The sequence below is a fragment of the Colius striatus genome, chromosome 1 (genome assembly GCF_028858725.1).
Source record: "Colius striatus isolate bColStr4 chromosome 1, bColStr4.1.hap1, whole genome shotgun sequence".
Classification (NCBI taxonomy): domain Eukaryota; kingdom Metazoa; phylum Chordata; class Aves; order Coliiformes; family Coliidae; genus Colius; species Colius striatus.
The window spans coordinates 128882182-128903238 of NC_084759.1; the positions used below are offsets into that span (position 1 = coordinate 128882182).

General features: G+C 43.5%; 1 protein-coding gene across 1 annotated transcript; it reads right to left on the reverse strand.

Annotated features, from left to right (window-relative positions):
- Positions 1–4508: 4508 nt before the first annotated feature.
- MANSC1 (MANSC domain containing 1) lies at positions 4509–13542 on the reverse strand. The gene is made up of 3 exons (XM_010200955.2): positions 13027–13542; positions 12011–12151; positions 4509–5827 (listed from the first exon to the last, which is right to left on the reverse strand). Exons 1-3 carry the CDS (start codon positions 13244–13246, stop codon positions 4854–4856), a joined length of 1335 nt encoding a protein of 444 aa, XP_010199257.2. The 5' UTR covers positions 13247–13542; the 3' UTR covers positions 4509–4853.
- Positions 13543–21057: the final 7515 nt, after the last annotated feature.

Here is a 21057-nt window from a genome sequence, read left to right on the forward strand (position 1 = left end):
TAAACAGCAGGCAATCCTATAGGAAATCTATCATAGTGAGGGTTTTCTTACCATCTTCCTAGTACAAAACTAAATGTTTGAACTTTCTGCAAATTTTCAATCTAGGTGTTGTTGAGAAGAGTTGAAAAAGTCACAGTGTCCAAGCACCACTAATGCCATTCCTCTTTCACTGTTAAGTGGGCCACAGAAAAAACCTTGTGCTGCTCCCAACGTCTTTTGAATGTTCAGCCAGAACTCCTCTGCTTTTCTGGTGTACCAAAGCAGCTTATAAGTACTTACACCTTAAATGGTCATTCTTACCATCCTAGTATTATGAAGAAATACCTTTGTGGTCTTCAGAGGGACTGCTCAAATCAACATATGTTTAAAAACATGGCTATGGTTTAGCCACTGTAACTTACAACATCTTGAAGATGTTCTGGATGTTAACAGCATGTTAAATTTCTCTGAGAAGATACAGAGTGCACAAATTACCTGATGACTAGGTTAGAAGGATAAGAGAAATAGAACAGAAGTTAGTGCACGACCCTTAGTTTCTTTTTTTTTTTTTTTTTTTTTTGTGAAGTGGGCCAATATATAGGAAACAGTAATGCAGTGTAGTCAAGTAAAACTTAAATTTACATTTATTCATTGTTTATAATATCTACCAAACACAAAGAGGACAAAGAGCAGCAGTTTTGTGCTTTGCAGTTGGATATCCTCAAGAAGTGAGACCTAGAAGAAAAAAAAAACTAAACTGTGAGATGAGGAGTGGGAGTAGGCTTCCTGATGAAGAAAAAATTTCTGTTTATCCCAGTCCTTCAGGGGACCTCGCCATTAAGAGGATGGTAAAGCATCTGAGAATAGCATGTGCAATCCTGAAGGGACATGCAAAACTTTAAAACAATGAAGGGATGCAGCTGTCCTGTAACTATCAATGAGCATGGATGTAGAAAAGTATATTACCTATATGAGAGAATGAGTAATGCACAGGAAGGGCCCAGCAGTCTAGTCCAATTTCAGGAGCATGACAAAGCACAAAGTATTGCTCCTCTGTATGAAGCGATGCTGGGTGGAAACTGACTGCAATAATGGCACTTCAAACTGTATGTTTGCATCAGCTTGGAGTGTGGGATGGTGGGATCAAAGCAGTATCTAGTGGCATCATAAGATTCAAATCCACTCTAGGAGGGAGGAAAATAAGATTTAGTTTTGAAACTGTTTTCTCATGTAATTATTTTAGGGGGTTTTTTTTTGTTTCTGTTGGTTTGTTAGTAATTTACTTGAAAGGATCCTTGAGTATAAGCATTTTCTACTTCTACAAGAATTGCAATAAACTGAAGCACTACTTGAAGAACATGCTCTACTGAGTTTGCGGCCCTTTGAGGTAGGAATTATGGGCTCCTCTCATCCATCTCACATCGATCTGCAATTTATTCCTTTATGATTGTTTGCTGTAGTTATAAAAGTTGTGCTTTCTATTTGCCTTACTGTACAATACCACAATCCAGTTTTGTTCACAACGGTCTACATTTACACACCTTGTATTTGCTCAGCACTACAATGCAAGAACATGAAAACAAGTGGTTACAGTATTTATTACACTTTCCAGGTGATTAAAGTCAATCAGCCTTTCACCTTGAGCCATAACTCATTTCCTTCAGAAAGAGCCACTCCAAGTCCACAGGTTGTCATCATATTGTGACAGCTGATGATCCAGTGACATGAGTGTGGTGCACAGTTAAAGCCACAGGAGACATCAGAAAAATAGAAAGTGCACTGAAATTTTAAACAGTGTTGAAAAGCATAAAAAAAGGGATGGATTTTTTACAGTTACTTTGTCTCACTCCTTTCTGTTTCATAATACAAGAGCAATATCCAAACCAATAAGTTCCAAAAATGCATGTAGTTAAACATCACAGTTGAAAGTATGATGATGGGAAATCTCTCTCTTCTCCTCTGTTAACGGGCAATGCCAATATATGACTAATAGTGTAATCTGATTTAACATTATTAAAATAGAGAAGATAATACGCTTAGTTTTGTCATCTTCCACCACTATCACAGAACCACAGAATGTTAAGGGTTGGAATATAATCCTCCAATCAGAACCTTCTGATAAACAAAACAACTTTCCTATAAAACATTTTTTTAAGCAATCAAATAGCCATTGATTAGAAAGTTAAAAACCGAGCCAATGAAAACATTTTTAAATCGGCATCCTCAAAACTCATCCATTCTATTTAATAAACTGTTGTTGCCCTCTAGTGTTCAAATACCGCCAGTAAATGCCCCTCCAGAAAGATCCAAACTGGTCACCTAACAATTCCGGGTTTTTTATAACTCGACAAGAGAAATAGATTGGGGATGGGGGGGAAGTATTTCAGTCCACCTGCCTGATCCCTACCTTGCTTTCAAGCATTAAAAAAGGATTTTTAATGTTGGAACATTCAAAGTGGTTTGTTTCTCTTAAAAATTGTGAAAGGTTGCTCCACTCAGCATCCTCACCAAATTGGTCGTAGTACCCATGCACTTCTCTGCTTTACTTCTGCCATTCCCCGTGCTTCATATACATTGCTGTTTGGGCTGGAGGGCAACGTTTCTAATGATACTAGCCAAATACGTGCCCAGTGCTCTGAACGGCCCTGATATATCTGCCTGTCTTCTCATGAATGTATCTGTAGTATACTGTATCAGTATACTGTATCAGTTACTACTAACCATCTGTCTAACAAATTAGTTATTACAGCAGAAACACATAGTGAAGATTGAGGGGTTGTTCTCAGCACCTCTCCTGCAATGAGTTACTGTGATGGGATCAACTACATAGAAGGCTTCTCATGATGCTGTAGGTGTTTTGAGAGAAAATTAAGGTTAACCTCAGATCCACCCCACAACTGGGCCTAGTACTTATCATTTTACTAACTCATTTCCCAGAAATGTTTTTCATCATGTGCCTTGACCAGAAACTTTTGAAAATAGCCATTGAAAGACAGAAAGAAGAAAGACAGACAGAAAGGCAGACAGACAGAAAGAGAAAGAAAGAGAAAATACTTGAGGTTAAATTAAGTGCAGTCAACAGACAAGTTCTTGAACTTGAGAACTTTTCTTTGGTAATTTTGTTTAATTTTTAAGAGGTTATCCAAAATGCTTTTCTTTTAAGCATTGTCAGACTTAAGCAACGGAGAAGACCAGCTGGTTTTGTATCTGTAAAACAATTTGCAGCCCCCATATAGTAAGAATTCAACTCCTTGACATAAGTAACACTGACTTTACTTTGATCTTTGAATAGCGGAATATTCAGATAATTTTCTGCGTAAACTTATTGTTAGAGCTCGCAAGACAACTTGCCTTGAGGCCATTTTTGGATCACGCTTGCTTCCCACTGCACCAAGCTTGACAGATCCAAGAACTTCTTGTACATGAGTCATGTTTCATATTTTGTAATAGAACTGTTTCCTTTTATTCATGAGCACCCTTCTTTCTCTCTCTTGATGTTTGGTTTTGATTATGCTGCCTGCCACATGGATACTTTGAAATCTAGTCTTTTAAAAACAGGTTTGGACTGGGTGTATGTGAAGAGAAATGTCAATACAATCTGGAAGTTGTATAGTGAGCAGATGCTGTCACATGCTCTCACTTACCTCTTGTTGCAGAGCTGGGGAAACATAAAGTCACATGAAGATGACCCTAGAACTGAAGAATGTGTGCTTTGAGAACCAGTGTGTGTTCAGGAGGGTTGGCAAATCCAGCACTGTTGCAAGCAGCTCCTCTGAGAGCCACCAGCCTGGAGACTGAAGTAAGAGAATGCCAGAAGCATGATGATAATGCAACTTTGTTCACCTGGTCCTGCTGACTGCAGGAAACCTGTTTGATGTTGGCACCCTCCTTCAACGTAGCCACCATTTTCCTTTCAAAATTTTTTTACCTCCCTTTACATGTTCAGCAAATAGAGACCACAGCTTTCCACATGCCTTCTGCCAGTAACAGAGCTGTTGTCTTAGCTAAGCTCCCTCACAAGTTGCTTCCTGCTCTACAATCAGGTGTTGAGTCTCAACTTTAAGGGATTAAGGTGTATTAGAACAGATTCTCTCTTGTGCATATGCCAAGTCACTTGGTCACATCATTTGCCATGAAAGAGCTTGATTACAACTTGTTTTACTTTGATATGATAAAACCTCTTTCTCTCTGATACATGTTGCAAAAAAATCTAATGGGCTAATGGTGAGCTCTTTGGCAAAGGCAAACTCAGATTTGCAGCATATGGTTTTAAGGATAGTTTCTGATGAAGAGAAAAGCAAAAGAAAAAAGCATGAAAGATACATATCTGTAAACTACATGTAGCTAAGGAAAGTTGTCAACTATGTTTTATGTACTACAGTTTTCATTCTTTGTACCTAAAACCACATGAACACAAATCTCTACCACCAAGCACCCCTTTAAGAGGTTGTACAGATAAACAAAATTGCCAGACGATTGTCTAACACTATGACATTAGGGGGCAAATAACATTGAAAATGCTCACACACTGCATAGGTACTCAATTTATTAGGTGTACTTCTCTTCCATTGATCTTGAGATAGTACAGATTAAGCTCTTCCAATGCTTTATTTCCTTAAATATAAGAAGTTCTTAGCTTAACTAGAATTTTAGTGTTTATTCTCCAGATTTTGTAATCAATCAAAAATTATAGACATTATAGTTCAGCATAGAAAAAAGGAATTCTCCTCTCCCCTAAAGCCATCTGTTGCTTTCCCATTAGTGTCCAAAAATGGAATCCATCCTCATCTGAGATTTCAGTATCTATGGTTCCATTTCAGAGTTGCCTTCTCAAATATGAGAGATACTCCTCACAATTTTAATCCCTCTTCCCATCACACATCAGCATATATTCCATTGATCAAGTAATCCAGCCTGGTATAACGCCTCTTCTGAAGAGATTCATGTATTTTCTTCCCTGTCAATACAATAACTAGCAGCAAGAATATCATCCCAAAAAGCAAAGCTGCTACAAGGCTGCTTTTTTCTTCTAGCCAAATAATACCTTCCCCTCTCGGAACTCCTTCTGCCAGGTAGCTTTCTGAATCAGAAGGGTTAGAACCTTGAGGGTTTTGAGAAGCCATGGGGGAATTACTAGTAGACAGAGCAAAACCTGAAAAAGAGAGGAGGGGTACATGGCTGTTATCATTGGAAGAGACAACTGTTGGCTCAGGAGGGATGGCTGGAGTTTTTAGCCCTGAAGGAGTGGTAGCAGATCTAGAACTCGTGGTTACCCACTTGGTTGTAGAAGTAGAAGCAGAAGTTGTGGAAGTAGAAAGAGGAAGATGAGTGACAGAGATGGTGGCAGCAGGGATATCAGATTTAGCTCCAACGGTCACAGTAGGCAGAAAGCTAGCTGTGGTGGTGACAGTAGTAGGTTTAGTACCACTAGGCTGCAGAGAAGTTGTATGAGATCCTGATCTGGTGGTATTCGTAGGCAAAGGAGTAATACTGCTGAGTTCAAGAACATGATACTGAGTGGTGAGGAACGAAGCAGAGGGCTTTCCAACTTGGATATCAGAAGATGTATTTGGGGACAGATTGGTTACTTCCTGTCTGGAGATGGGGTCTAAGCTCTGAGGATGTTTTGCCCCTTTAGATTCAGGAAAAACTGTATGAAATTCAGTGTTGTCCAAATGCTCAGCCATGTGGTTCTGGAGCTCAGATGCCTGATGTTGCAAAGCACCTGTACGATTCTGATGGTCAGTCTGACTGTGAGAAATAAAGTCTCCAGCATCTAAAGACAAAGAATATCCATTTGATGAGAAGTCCTCACTTTTAAACGGTGTATCTTCTGGGACGTGGGTGTCTGGAAACAGAAAGGAAATACCAGTATGTCATTAATAAATGTATTTTTGACTACCACAGGCTTACTCTTTTTGTATTTCTTAGTGACATAGCTATAGGGGGGCTCCAGAAAGCAATGACTAACCAAACTGAGGCAGCATGATCTTTGTTTCTTTAAAATATGCAGTGACTTTTAAATTGTGTCATAAGATCTGTCAGCATCTAGCATAGGCACATCAGACCCTGACTGCAACTTCCTGCAGAATTTACCCGTGCAGAACGCTCACCCCAATATTATAGTTTCATACTCATTTAGCATGCATGCAAGCATTTATTTAGAGGTGAAGAGTGAGTAGTCCCATTGCCTTCAAATCACTCTCAGTCTCCATCAGTTAAGAAGAAGGTATTATCAACCTCACTTTCATTTTCTGATGTACACACTTCCACCTAGCCAAGCACTCTGTGATTGCTTGGCACAATTCAATTCACACAGAAAAATTGCCTTATGATACAAGGTGGCAGTAATATCCCCATGTTATGCACATACTGATTTGTAGGAAAGACCTGACCTCCTATTGTCAGGCTAAAAGATAGACACTGCTCTAAGAATCTTCAAGGTATTTGCAATGAAGACCTCCACAAGAAGCAGATTACACTTCTCCAGAAGGATTCCCCAGAACAGGCTGAACAATCCCAACTCCCTTAGCCTGTCTTCATGGGAGAGAGGCTTCAGCCCTCTTATCATCTTCACGGCCCTCCTCTGGACTTGCTCCAACAGGTCCAATCTTATGCTGAGGACCTCAAAGCTGGACGCAACAGTCCAGGTGGCATCTCACAAGAACAGAGTAAAGGGGGAAAATCCCTTCCCTCAACCTGCTAGCCACACTCCTTTAGACATTGCCCAGGATAGTGTTGGCTTTCTGGGCTGCAAGCACACATTGCTGGCTCATATTCAGTTTTTCACCCACCAGCACTCCTCTCTGCACGCCTGACCTCAGTCCATCAACCTGTATTTGTGCTTGGGATTACTGTGACTTGTATGCAGGACCTTACAAAGCCGGTGGGTGAATGTCATTTAATAGAATTTGGAAGTAGAACAGTGTTATGTGACAGAAACCCCATAGAAATGATAATTCTAGCAGCTACCTGATTTTACACAGGTATTGTAGAGAGACTTTGGGTGAGCATCAGTTCTTGGAAAGACTGGCTAATTGTTGCCATTCAGATTTATAGATATAAATTTAATCATTATATTTATAATTATTATATATTATCATTCATCTGCCACACAAAGCATTTAAAAGAGAACATGCTCTCAAGTAGTTTTGACTCCTGTTCAATGGGGGTTTTTTTTTAATAGAAACAAAGAAGTTTGTTATCTACACTGGAATTGAAATAACTAACAAAAAGTCCATGGTATTTTCACTGTAATTTCTTTCTCAACTAGGAACTCTTATCTAGAGGAATGGACTAATTTCAGTTTTATTGTACATGCAAAGAAGCCTAGTTGGCTGCTATCTTTATATTTTCAAGCCTTAAGATTCCACAAAAAAAAATAAGTGCAACCCCCCCAAAACAAAAAACAAAAGAAGGCAGTGCTTTAAACAGCAGCACAACTTCTTCACTTGAGCAATAGACACCAATTTTTTTTCTTACTCTGTCAGGCTGGTTAGCAAGGTAAGATCCTAAATACAGATAATAGACCCCAAACACAAGGTCTGACTTAGCAAAAAGCCATTCTTTGTTTTCAGAGAGTGGCCTTAAATAATAAAATGTTCTGTTATTACATAATCAGAAACTTTAGGGCCAAAGATGCCCAGACTCAGCTGCTTCTGCAGCTCTGAACACATTTCTACATCAGCAAGGAAATGACCTGTCACCACCACAGAGTCAGTCTCTGACTCACTTTTTTCCTGTTCCCAGTGCACTCCCATGGGCGCTTCCCCTTGTGTGCTTAAACAAAGAGTGGATGTTTGTGGCCAGCAGGTCAAGGCAGATTCTTCTCCCCCTCTACTCGGCCCTGATGAGGCCTCATCTGGAGTCCTGTGTCCAGTTCTGGGCTCCCTGGCTCAAGAGGGACAGGGAACTTCTGGAGAAAGTCCAGCAGAGAGCTACCAAGATGATCAGGGGACTGGAACATCTTCCTTGTGAGAAAAGGCCACCGGAATTAGGTCTGTTTAGTCTGGATAAGGGAAGACTGTTGTGGGGATCTCATTAATATTTACAAATATCTAAATGGTGGATGTTCAGGAGGTTGGAGCATCCCTTTTTTCTGTTCTATCACTTCTGTCTAGGGAGGCACACTGTCCAAAACTAAAAAGGGAAAAAATGGTTAGATTGATTCATTGCTCTCACAGTGTAAAAGACAGTTAAATGCTGTAGTCCCAGAGCACTATGCTCTTCTGAGGTGTCATGTGGGAGTTCGGCATGATATTAAACACACTTTAAACACACATGCCCTCAGGTATGTTCTTGATGCTCTAAAGCTAATGCTGTAGCTAATGGGCAGGGCAACGCAGGTGATATTGTTGTAAGAGTTTGCTACAGGCCACCTGATCAGGAGGAGGAAGTGGATGAGGCCTTCTACGTACAGCTGAGAGCTGCCTCACGATCACAATCCCTGGTCCTCATGGGGGACTTCAACCACCCTGATATTTGCTGGGACAGCCACACAGCCAAGCACACACAGTCCAGGAGGTTCCTACAGATTGTTGATGACAACTTCCTGTCACAGGTGATGGAGGAACCAACAAGGAGGGATGTGCTGCTGGACCTGGTACTGACAAATAAGGAGGGCCTGGTTGGCAATGTGAAGGCTCGAAGCAACCTCAGCTCCAGCGACCATGGTAGAGTTCAAGATTCTGTGTGGAAGAGGCAGAACACAAAGCAGGACCATGACCCTGTGTTCTGGTTTAGCAAGGAGCAGCTTTTGGCTTAGTAACAGGGGGAGCGGGTTGCAGTGAAGACCCGGTAAAGAGTTTACGGACTCTCCCCCGGCTCCTGGGTTCACACCCACCTCCGGCCCGCCTGGGCCAATCTGGCGCCTCTGCGATCACTAGTTAGGGGACGGGAATTTAAAATGCGGGGCAGGAGGTGTAAGAGTGATACAAGATGGAGGCGACCACGCGGACCCTTCAGCCAGAGAAGGAGGAAGGAAGGAGAAGCAGTAGACCGGAGACCCTTCTGCAAGCCGTGGCGAGAATGCAAGCTGTGCCCCTGAAACCTATGGAGACCCATGGCAGGACCGAGAGTTACCAGCAGCTCCATGTGAGTGAGCCCAGACGGGCGAGGGACTGTGTGGGGAGACGGCCATGGCCCAGGCCGTGTTGGAGAGCCTGCACGCCGCAGAGCAGCCCCACACGAGAGGCAGAGAGGAGCTGCAGCCTTTGGAATGAGTGCGCGTCGGAGCAGCCTGTGCAGGTCTGCCATGCGTGTGAGTTACCCCACGGACTCGCAGGGAGGACTGGTGTGGAGTTCACCCGTCCTGAGGAGGGACAAACGGCAGAAGCTATGGGGAACAGACTAACTGAAACCCCCACTGCCTGCCCCCCCGAACCGTTCAGGGGAGGGCAAGGTAAAAACACCGGGATCAGGGCTCTGAGCCTGGGAAGAGGGGAGGTGTGGCAAGAAGGTGTTCTTAAAAAGGCTGGTTGGACTCTTCATTGATGTATTACTCTGGATTGTTTCATTTTGGTTATGTTTTGGGTTTTTGGGGGTATGTTTTAGTTGATGTTGCATTAAATTATTTTTCTGTTTTCTTCCCCAAACCGAGTAGCCTGGTCTGTTTTGTCCTGAACCTTAAGCGGCAATTAAGCCCTCCTTGCCCTCGAGCAATCCTCAGCCTCTTTGGTACTCGAGGCTAATCGTGGCCTTTGTTCCCTGATGGGCCTAAACCACGACACCCTGGATTTCAACTGAGCTGACTTTGGCCTCTTCAAAGATCTATTTGGACGGATCTCATGGAATATGATTCTAGAAGACAGAAGCGCCAATGAGAGCTGGTCAGTCTTCAAGCACCACTGATCCAAGCCCAGGATCAGTGTGTCCCAACGCGCAAGAAGGACAGAGAACTTGTAGAGACAGTCTAGTACAGGGCTAACAAGATGATCGGGGGACTGGAGTACTTTCCTTACGAGGAAATGTTGCGGGATTTGGGGCTTTTTACTCTAGAGAAGACTGAGGGGGGGACCTCATTAATATTTAAAAGTATATAAATTATGCATGTCAGGAGGTTAGGGCACCCCTTTTTTCTGTTGTATCTAACAACAGGACAAGGGGTAATGGGATGAAGCTGGAACACAAAAAGTTTCATTTAAGGCTGCCCAGAGGGGTTGTGGAGTCTCCTTCCTTGGAGGTCTTCAAGACCCTCCTGGATGTGTTCTTGAACAACCTGATCTAGGTGGACCTGCTTCTTCAAGGCGGTTGGACTGGATGATCTCTAAGGGTCCCTTCCAACCCTACCATTCTATGATTCTATGATCACTACTATTCTGCAGCACTCAGATGAATTAACATAACTGCCTGCATTAACTATACTCCACATTTTCAGCATCAAACATTGATTTTATGTAGTCTTTGTCTCCATTTTAGACTACAAGCTGCCAAACGAAACTGCCCAAAATTGTCACATACAAGGTACAACTGGAGTACTGGGACAAATATCCTCGTCAGTAAGTAAGAACTAGGGCACTACACAACTTCACCTTTAAAAAGAGATTAAAAACTCAAAGTGGTCTCGCTGGTATCTCAAATCCAAAAGGCTGCACTACAAACCAAACTTCAGGTTGTCATTCTTAAAAACAAACCAAGCACTTCTAAGCATATTTTGCTAGAATCCCACCAGTATCTTCGTGGGATGGAAAAGGCAAATATCAGTGTAGTACATGAAGAGCAGAAGAGTTATTTCTTTTCAGCAATAGCTCTTTGCAGCTGGGACCAGGAAAAAATTTACTTTCCAAGCCATACATTGTTTCCATTAGTTACCAAGCCACAAGACTAGTTTAAAAAAAGAAAAGCAAAATCTCATTACTAACAGCATCACTATTTTAAGTTGGTTTATTACAACAGAGTATCATTCTCCCTTTAAGTTTGTGTTTCAGCACAACCACAAACAGATTCTCATGAGAAAAAACAGAGCTCACAATGTTTGTCAGTACCAACACAGCTCAGGTGCTAACTTTGAAAGCTCAGGTAAATAAGCAAGCATAATCTTTTTCATCATTCAGTGCTCACAGAAGCTAAAAAAACAAAATAGATGGTATATGCAATCAAATTGTAAACTGAGCCTTACATGACACGCAGGATGAAAGCACAAGCACAGTTACATTTCTTCTTTGTTTGAAACTCTTATATTCTTTAGGGGAGAAAGAGCTGGAGAAAAGAGTAGTTGTAATGATAATTTTATAGGCATGCAGTTAATTTGTTGCACGCTGCCTTTGCCCAGTTCCTCTGTGACTGGGCTCGCATAAAAATATTTGGCAAAGTTATGTGAATAGTCTTTCTCCATATCCTGCTGTCACTCCTTGCAGAGTTGCTCTTGGACAAGTTCTTTATTTTCAGCATAAGGTTCAGGCTCTGGAACTACGAATTTTCTGCTCTCTCAAGCAGCCACATGGAAACCACCTTATAAACTCTTGGCAGAAGGACGGTCTAATTATCAGTTTCCTATCTGAGCTGTTCAAACAGGTCTGGTACAAGCCAATGTCAGTCAATGAGTAAGACTTGCTATTAAAAAATCCCACAGCACATGACAGATAACAAGAATTTCTGAGTGTGCAGCCCACATGCCATAAAGCTTTGAGTTTAATCGGTTTGCATCTGCACTTCAGGTTCCATAACTGAAAGCAGAAAATAATGATTACTACTGCAGATTACTCAGTAACATCACAACGGTGCTCCAAGGCTTGCCCAACATTTTGGTATTTCTACCTGTGTGTACATGGTACTCATCAGTGTACCATGGAGCCCTTGAATACACATACAGCTACAAGGGCATCACAGTTCTGTTGCTCTCAGCAGTACTCTTAAGCATGTGTCCATTCATCTCCACCAAAGTAAAGAGCAGCATTTTCAAACTGGAGTGCTTGGCTTAGAACATTTTACTAAAAACACAACACCAAAATACCAAATTTTCTGGTCACTGCCAAAAACTGACAGGTGAAAAACTGGTCTAGTACAGGGACTGATGGCTCTTAATATAATTTACCTCTAGTTATCTTGTAGCTCACAAGTCCTGTGGCAGGTTTCATCGGACAGGCCTCAGCACTAGGGCAGTAAAACAGGTAGCAGTTTGGATGTCTACTTGTCCTTCGAGTGTCAAAAACCATCAAATTACACTTCTTGTCTCCTGCAAAACATGATAAAGACACGTTTCAGTGATAAGAACTTTTATAGATGGAACTTTTATAGATAATGAGCTCTAGTTTGTTAAATTATTATTTCCTCATGTGAGCAACAGGAAAACTACAACATTCCTACAACAGGAAAACCAACCCAGAAAAGAATGGCTCAGGGCCAATACACAAAAGGTCACACCTTCCTCTTCCTGTGCAGATCAGCTCGGGGAAATAATAAGTCTAATCCCACCATTCCCCCCTTACCTGTACCACAATAGCACCAGTTTATGTAGTGATTTCTGTCTTACAAATGCTGATAAATCTGAAAGCCTCCTTGATATACTCTTAGGGAATGAAATTAATTACACACTTTTCCCATCACATCCCAGTGATCTCTTGGCTTATTGCTGCTTGGGTTTGTGGTTTTTTTACCAGTATAATTTCTATTTGCTGCCTTACTTCCTACTTCCAAGACCTTGACGCAAACCAGCCATCTCGGAGATAGGTAAGTACTCCCATTTTTTGCTCAAATTAAATGTAGTGCAAAACATCGGTTACTTTGTAGCACATCTACAAAATACAACTTAGGTATCTTAGAGTTCCGGGACCTGAGAGGTTTTACTGTTTAAAACTAACACTATTTCTTTGATGCAACTACTTTCCCGAACATTCTGGGGTCTTGCCCTAAGCTCTAACATCACACTTGGCAAAACAGGTTGCAGCTGCAAGCTGTTACTAGTTGTAGTGTGAACGTAAGGATAAAATTAACATGTCCGTTACCGAACGCAGAGAGCAATAGTTGAATATCGTACGAGCCCAGACTTCAGAAGTAATCTCCCGAGTGTTTGTACGTACTAAGAGAACAGACCGAAGCGAATCCGGTTACCTGAGAACTTTTCCCCCGAGCAGCAGGCACGAACGCAAGCCTCCGGCGCTGGGGCGTACACTGGCTCAGCGCCTCTGATGCCTTGGGGCAGGGATAAATTTATATCGATGACGGCGTTTTCCATTTTCTCCACGGAGCACTCTTGACCGAGGGACGGCCTGGCCATCAGGCAGGTGATCGCCAGCAAGCCAACCGGCCATCGGCCGCGACCGGAAGACATGGTCCTGCGAGCGAGCCCTCCGCAGGGCTGAGCTGACACGCCGGCCTTGGGGCGACCCTTACCACAGGCGGCACCGGACCCTCCTCGCCCAGAAAGCTAAATTTCGCGGCCAGCTTCCCGAAGCGCCGGCAGCCGGGACAGCCGCCGCCGCCGCCGCTCCCGTGCCTCCTCTGCTCCCGGGGCGGGCACGCGTTCCTGGGGGCACCTTCGGGCCGCCCCCGCACGCTCCGACCGAGCCGAGCTTCGCTGGAAGGGAAAGGGAGGACGGGCGGGCAGGTGAACGGCGAGCAGCCGGCACGTCCGGGAGGCGGGCCCGCGGGGGAGGAGGGCCCGGGCTTCCCTCCCGCCTGCCCGGCGGCGGTGCCGCGTAGCCTGCCGCTGCCACGGGCGCCGACGCCGCGGCCCCAGCGCTGGGCTCAAAGGAAAAAGCACCCGGCGAAACTGTTCAGATCAGGCTGCAGGCTCGCAGCCTGACCTGTCTCTTCTCTGAGATCCGCTTTTGGGGTCTGTAACGAAAGCCATTTATACGCTTATCCAGGTCTAAATGGACGGGTGCGTGTTTCAGCGGCTGCAGAAGCGTGTCCTGGGTACTTAACTGATCCTATTCCAGTCATAGCCGAGCACGGAGTGTTTGCCGAATGGGAGTTGTACGGATAAGGCTGTCTACTGGGAGCAGAGGCTGGCGGCTCAGCCATTCTGCCCTCAAAAGCCTTAGTACAATTGTTTGCTTAAATAATGTTTTTCCTTGGAATTTGTTTATTTCCTCTTTTAAATATTGGTTTCCTTCTTATTTTTGGGCCAATGTTTAGGAGGAAAAGTGGTCCAGAGAGTAAGAAGTGCATGGAATAAAGAGATTGTAAGATATATTCCTTCTTTTTCAGGTGTCTCATCCATAGAGAAAACGATAAGAATCACAGAATGGTAAGGGTTGGAAGGGACCTCTAGACCATCTAAAGCAGGTCTACCCAGATCAGCTCACAGGAACGCATCCATGTGGTTTTGAAAACCTTCAGAGAAGGAGTCTCCACAGCCTCTCTGGGCAGCCTGTGCCTGTGCTCACCCTTAAAGTAAAATAGCTTTTCCTTATGTTTAAGTGGAACTTTTTGTGTCCTAACTTTTGTCCATTACCCCCTGTCCTACTACTGGACAATACAGAAAAAAAGTATCCTCTTGACATACACCATTCAAATTACTTTTAAGTATTAAAGAGGTCTCCCCTCAGCCCCCTCTTCTCCAGGCTGAACAACCCCAGTTCCTGCAGCCTTTCCCTGTAAGAAAGATGCTCCAGTCCCCTGATCATCTTGGTGGCCCTGCACTGGACTCTCTCTAGAACTTCCCTATCCCTCTTGAGCTGGTGAGCCCAGATCTGGACACGGATTCCCTCCAGATGAGGGCAAAGTAGAGAGAGAGGAGAACCTCCCTTGACCTACTTGACCCACTGTTCTTGATGCATCTCAGGATGCCATTGTTACAAGTACTTAGAATAGTACAGTTGTCTGTAAGCAAAGGACATTTTCTTTTTAGGGTTGTTCCATTACCTGAAGAGATACCAAAAGATAGGCTACTTTACAGATTGTAATGGCTAGGAAAGAATAATGAAAATAAGGAGTCTGGTTGTATCTCTGGCAGACATTTGCTGTCTACTTTAAAGAAAGAACTTAAAATTGAAGTGGGATTTCATGCTTCTCTGAATTCCTACTCTGGAAGGGGCATGGTGTCAGCAGTGACTGCAGAAGGGACATATCCTGTTCCACGCTTGTTGTTGTTGTGAAGGCAATAATCACTCAAATACGTAGAGGGTCTAAGTAATGCACGTGCAGAGACGTACAGGGGCAACGTAGTACAACCACCAGAGCTGACTCGAAGCCACCCTTCCTTTGCTAGCTACCTCCTTATATGCTGCTTCTGCCCATGAGATCACCCAGGGCCCAATTGATTAACTTGCAGCACCTGTTTCTGAAGTAGCATGCCAGCTGCATTAACTTATCCCTACCATCTTTATTCAAGCTGGCTGGTCCAAGCTACGTCTGTGCCTACAATTCCCCCCTTTTTCTTTTTTGAACCAGCCAGCCTTTAGCAACACATTTCAGAATTAAAGGTACATGAAGAAAACATAAATATTTTTACCCATGGCCATGAGTTTACAACAAAAGGTCAATAACAGCTACATCGCTGAACAATACAGAAATCCATAAAGTCAAAATAAACAATCTGATATGTGTTGGTAGGAGGGACGCACACTGGCAGGAAGGGATGAGGTCTTGGTAGCTCCACTGATATTTCTTTTTCCTGATGTAGTTCTGGACTTTTCTTCAGATCCTTTAGCATGCTGATCTGTGAGCATTATCAATAAGATGGAAGTATCTCTTCATCTGTTGGTCATCTTAAGTTCTTTAATTCTTTTATAGCTGAAGGAATTTACAGCAGCCTAAGTGGTGCCACAGTTGCGAGGGTTTACATTTTAATAGAGTGATGGATTGAGGGTGGATCACTTGGTTCTTTCCTCAAGATTGTTTTTTCCATTGGTCTTACAGTTAAGTCCTTTCTGTTGATGTGGCTTGATCCATTTTGCCGGAATCCATCGGGGACCTTGATCTGTAATGACACAAGCATAGCCTCTTCCCCACGTTAACAGATCTGCAGGTCCTTGCCACTCTCCAGTAGTGGGATTCTTATACCAAACTTTAGGTTTGTCAGTAAAATCCAAATCCCGACTCATTTGGGCAAAGTGTGTTAATGCCGGTGGTTCATTCCGGTTTGCCACAATTCTGAGATGATTCATTGTATAAAGGGCTTTCATTAGTCTGTCTTGAGGACTCACCCCCTCTTCCCCCGTTTTTTGTTTTTCTAGAAGGCCTTTTAAGGTTTGATGTGTCCGTTCAATAATGGCTTGACCGGTAGAATTTCCTGGGATACCAGTAGTATGTTTAACACCCCATAAGTTTAGAAACTTACGTGTTTTACTGGCTATGTATCCCGAGCCATTATCAGTTTTTATCTCTCTTGGAACACCAAGGACAGCAAAGCAACTCCTCCAATGTCTTATGACGTCTCGAGAACTGTCACTGGTTAAGGCTGTGGCCCAAACCATGGCTGAATAAGTATCAATAGTAACATGTATACGTTTAAATCGCCCAAAAGGAGCATAGACAGTGATATCTGATTGCCATATACCTAATGGTGCCAGACCCCTGGGATTGACTCCTACTCCTAGGCCGATCTGATTCTGGCATGCAGGGCACGTGGAAACAATACCCTGAGCGTCCGATATGGTCAGGTCAAACTGCTTCGCCAGCATTTTCGCACTTTGATGAAAAAAATCGTGCGATCTTCGGGCTTGAGAAAATTTGTCAATTATTGGCCCCGTAGGTATCAATAAAGGAGCTGCCACTATCCTGTCAACAATTTCATTGCCAACTGATAGGCCATCTTTTAAGCCCGAATGGCTTCGAATATGTCCAATATAATAAGCAGTTTGCCGTTCATTTATCTGATGCCAGAGTCTCAGAAATAAGTTATACAGATTCTGATTAGAGATTTCTTTCAACAGCGCTCTCTCTAATCGAGTGACAGCATCGACCACATAGAGGGAATCGGAGATGATGTTTAATGGGACGTCTGACCATTTCTCAAAAGTTTTAACTACAGCCATCAGTTCCAGCAGTTGAACTGAACTGCCTGGGGAGTGGACAGTTAGATTTTGCCATTTTCCATTTTCCCACCAAACCACTCCTGCTTTGGCTTGGATCTTACTGGCGTCGGTAAAAACAGTCAGGCCTTTAACGGGTACTGCTGATCTCAACGGCCGGTCTTCCATTTGAAATTTAACAGAAAACAATTTATGGGCCGGATAATGATTATTTATAGTTCCTGGATAAGACAATAAGGCCCACTGTAATTCATCAGATTGTTGCAGTGCCCAGTTCAAGAACTCATCTGTGAGAGGAAGGAAAATGATGTCTGCCTCAATCCCTGCTATTTCCAGCAGACGTTTCCTGGCCTTAACTATTATTTTTGCAATTGCCTCAAGCCTCGTGGTAATTGTTTTTTGTAAATTATATGGCAAAAATATCCACTCCAGGATCCTCAATGGGTCTTTCGCTACTGAATCCCATTGCATCAAGATTGCCATTACATGCTGGTTTTGACTTATCACAGCAATGTTAATTGACAAGTCAGGATCATATCGGTGACTGTAGTTATTGACTATCTTGCTTCCTATTTTTTCTATTGCTTGGATTTGCTGCCGAGACAGTCTTCGCGCACTATCAGCCTCTACTGAGCCCTTTAACAAAGGCATTAGTGGCGCAAGATCCTCATTTGTGATACCACATATGGTTCGTACCCATTGGATATCACCTATCAGCTTTTGAACGTCTGTTAAGTTAGCAATATCTGTTTTAATTGCCACCTTCTGAGGATAAATGCGCGCATCAGTGATAATATTACCTAAATATTTCCAAGAGGCGTGCATTTGTACCTTCTCTGGCGCGATCACCAACCCGGAGTTGCTTAACTGTCGGTTCACTTCTTGTAGAATGCGATGCTGGTCCAGGTCTTTTCCTGCAATCAAGATATCATCCATATAATGGTAAAATAAGACACGAGGGTATTTTTTGCGCAGAGGTGCCAGCGCCCAGGCAACATAAGTTTGACAAATAGTTGGTGAGTTCTTCATTCCCTGAGGTAAAACAGTCCATTGATATCGTTTTGCTGGCTCTTGTTTGTTAATCGATGGTACTGTAAAGGCAAACTTCTCACTGTCATCCTCATGTAAGGGAATTGTGAAAAAACAGTCCTTTAAGTCAATCACCAACAGGGGCCACTCTTTTGGAAGCATTGCAGGAGAGGGTAATCCTGGCTGTAAAGCACCCATGTCCTGCATCACTGCATTAACAGCTCTTAAATCATGTAACAGCCTCCACCTCCCTGATTTTTTAGGGATAGTAAAAATTGGTGTATTCCATGGACTGGTGGATGGCTTAATATGACCCTTCTCTAGTTGTTCATTTACTAATTCATGAATGTGGGCGAGCTTTTCTTTGCTTAGCGGCCATTGATCAATCCAAACTGGTTTATCTGTTAGCCAGGTTAACTTCAGGATTGGTCGCCCATCAATGGCCGCCATTAAAAATTTTCATTTGACAAACGAAAGCCCATTTGGCTTAAGGCATCTCTACCCAAAAGCCAAACTGAAGTATTCATTACATAGGGCCTAATTTGCACACATCTATTCTCTTCGCCCTGTATACATACCGAAATCAGGTCTGTGCTAATTTTTGTCATCTGTATTCCTCCTACTCCAACGACAGGGGTGTCTAAATTCTCTAAAGGCCAGCTTTTTGGCCAATAGGATAATGGGACAATAGTAACATCTGCTCCCGTATCTAGTAATGTGTTGTACCCAACCATGTGTTCACCATTTGGATGTTGGAATACAACCGTCTGAGTGGGCTTTCCCTGTGAAAGCGGCACCGCCAGTCTTACCTCAGGTACTCCAGTGGATCCAAAACCACCGTCTCGACGCTTACGACTTCCTGCGAAAGGAACTTTAGCTCTGAAAGGAACTAATTGCGCTATTTTAGTTCCTTTAGGTATATGAACTGGTGGCTGCCAAACTTTAACCATTATTCCAATATTTCCTTCATAGTCTGCATCAATTACACCGGGGAGCACAAAAATACCCTGTCGAGAGGCCGATGACCGTCCTAAAAGCAAAGCGCTTAATCCATAGCCAAGGGGTCCATTAACGTTAGAGGAGATAATTGTTACCTCTGTGTTGTGGATGGTTACATCTACTGCTGTTTCCACATCCACTCCTGCGCTTCCTGCAGTGGCTGATCTGAGGCCATCCAGGCAGCTCTTGGTGTTGAAGGGCGTTTTTGTGTCATCGCGCTCGCCCTTTTTGCGCTCGTCAACCCGTTTCCCTTATGCATTGTTTGTCTGGCCACTCGAGAGCGGCACTCAGTGGCTCTATGGCCAAACTTGCCACATCTGTAACAATTACCGTGAAATCTACCATTGGACCCAGATGGCCTGGCGGAGCTGTTTGTCCATACCAATGGTCTGGACCGACATTGATTTTTCACGTGTCCTATTTTTCCACAGTTAAAGCACTTTGGCCTCCGATCTCCTTTGTGGGCTTGAACTAAAGGTTTCAATGCTGTTGCCATTGCCTCAGCTAAATGTGCTGACGATCCTACCCTAGAGCAGGCTTCTATCATGTCGACCAAAGTTGCTGTCCGCGGGAGAGCCTGCAGGATCTTTTTGCAGTCATGGTTAGCGTTAGCAACTGCTAAGTGTAACCCTATTTCCGCCTTTACTTCAGCCGACATGTTTGGTATATGATCCAGAGCTGCTCTTAGGCGGTCTAAGAAGGTCATGAAAGGCTCATTAGGTTTTTGAATAATAGTTGTATATGAGGGAACTGGCACCCCCATATCAGGAACGATCTTAAATGCCTGACGTGCCAGTGTCTGTGTTTGCTGCAAGATAGCTTCATGCAGCCGGGCTTGTACCTGAGGATCAGCGAATGCTCCTTTACCCAGCATCATGTCTGCTGTGACAACTCGCCGCGGATCTCCCTGTTGTAAGTCCATGTTTTCCACCACCGTCAGATCAACTCTTTTTTCCCATTCAGACTCCCATAATAATACCTGAGTGGGCTTCAGGAAAGTTTCTGCAAGCTTCCGGCAGTCAAATGGAGTCATTAACCCACTGGCAAAAATATGATCTAGTAATGTCTGAACGTATGGGTTGGACAAGCCATATTGCATTACTGCTTTCTGGCCTTCTCTTACCAATTTCCAATCTAAAGGTGCCCATTGTCGTTTTCTTTGTGCTGTTATTACTGGAAAGGCTTGCGGAATAAATTCGCCTTCGATTACCGCATCACGTATGAGGCCTCTCCATTTCTTAGCCGGATCATAATCATCTGGACGAGGATCTCTGAGTACCTGTGGGGATGAAACTTTAATCTTTGTTTTGGTTAATTCATTAATTCGTTCCAACAGCTGATTAGCTGTTGCTTTTGGTTTTTCTATCAGTTCCTCCAGCTGGGCCAAAGTGTGTTTCATATCTTCTCCATGTTGTATTAACTCTTCCTTTAATAATTGTCTTTGTTGATCTTCACTAGAAGTTGGGGGTGATGATGGCAGAGGAATACACTCAGGGATTGATGAGCTCAGGGGCAACGGCATATCATTTGTAAAACGTACCTTCCGTTCTCTGTTAGGTACTCCTTCAGGTATAGCAGAAGGGTGGGATGGGGCAGGATGGTGAAGGGTGGGTGGGAGGGGAGGAGAAGCAATGTGTGTATTCGGCTCCTGGAACGGTGCTCTAGGGGGTTCTGGGGGAGGTGGGCTCACATCCATGCTCTCCTCTTCCAGAGGTGGAGCCGAGGGTATTACGACATTATCCCCTCCAAAGAATCTCTGAGTATTTTCTTCTAGAGGTGGAGCCGATGGCACTATAAAGTCACCACCTCCAAAGAATCTTTTAGCATCCACCGGGAACGCAGATGGTGCAGCAGCTTCTGCTTTCATGGCAGCAGCGGCAGCACGCTCAGCTTCTAGCTGGTGTATAATGGATGATACCAATTTACACAAACCGATAGCATTATTCAACATGTCTCCTAGCTGTTCCCAGTGTCCTTTTTCATACACTTCTTGGGGGGAAGCAAAGAGACCCACTTCCTGTCCCCATCTTACAAGCCTTAGCAAAGGCTCTCTTTCATAATTGAATCCTTTTTCCGCAAGGATATGCTGGAGGGTGTCAATAGGACTTTCCTCTTTGCTTAGCATTTTTCCCAT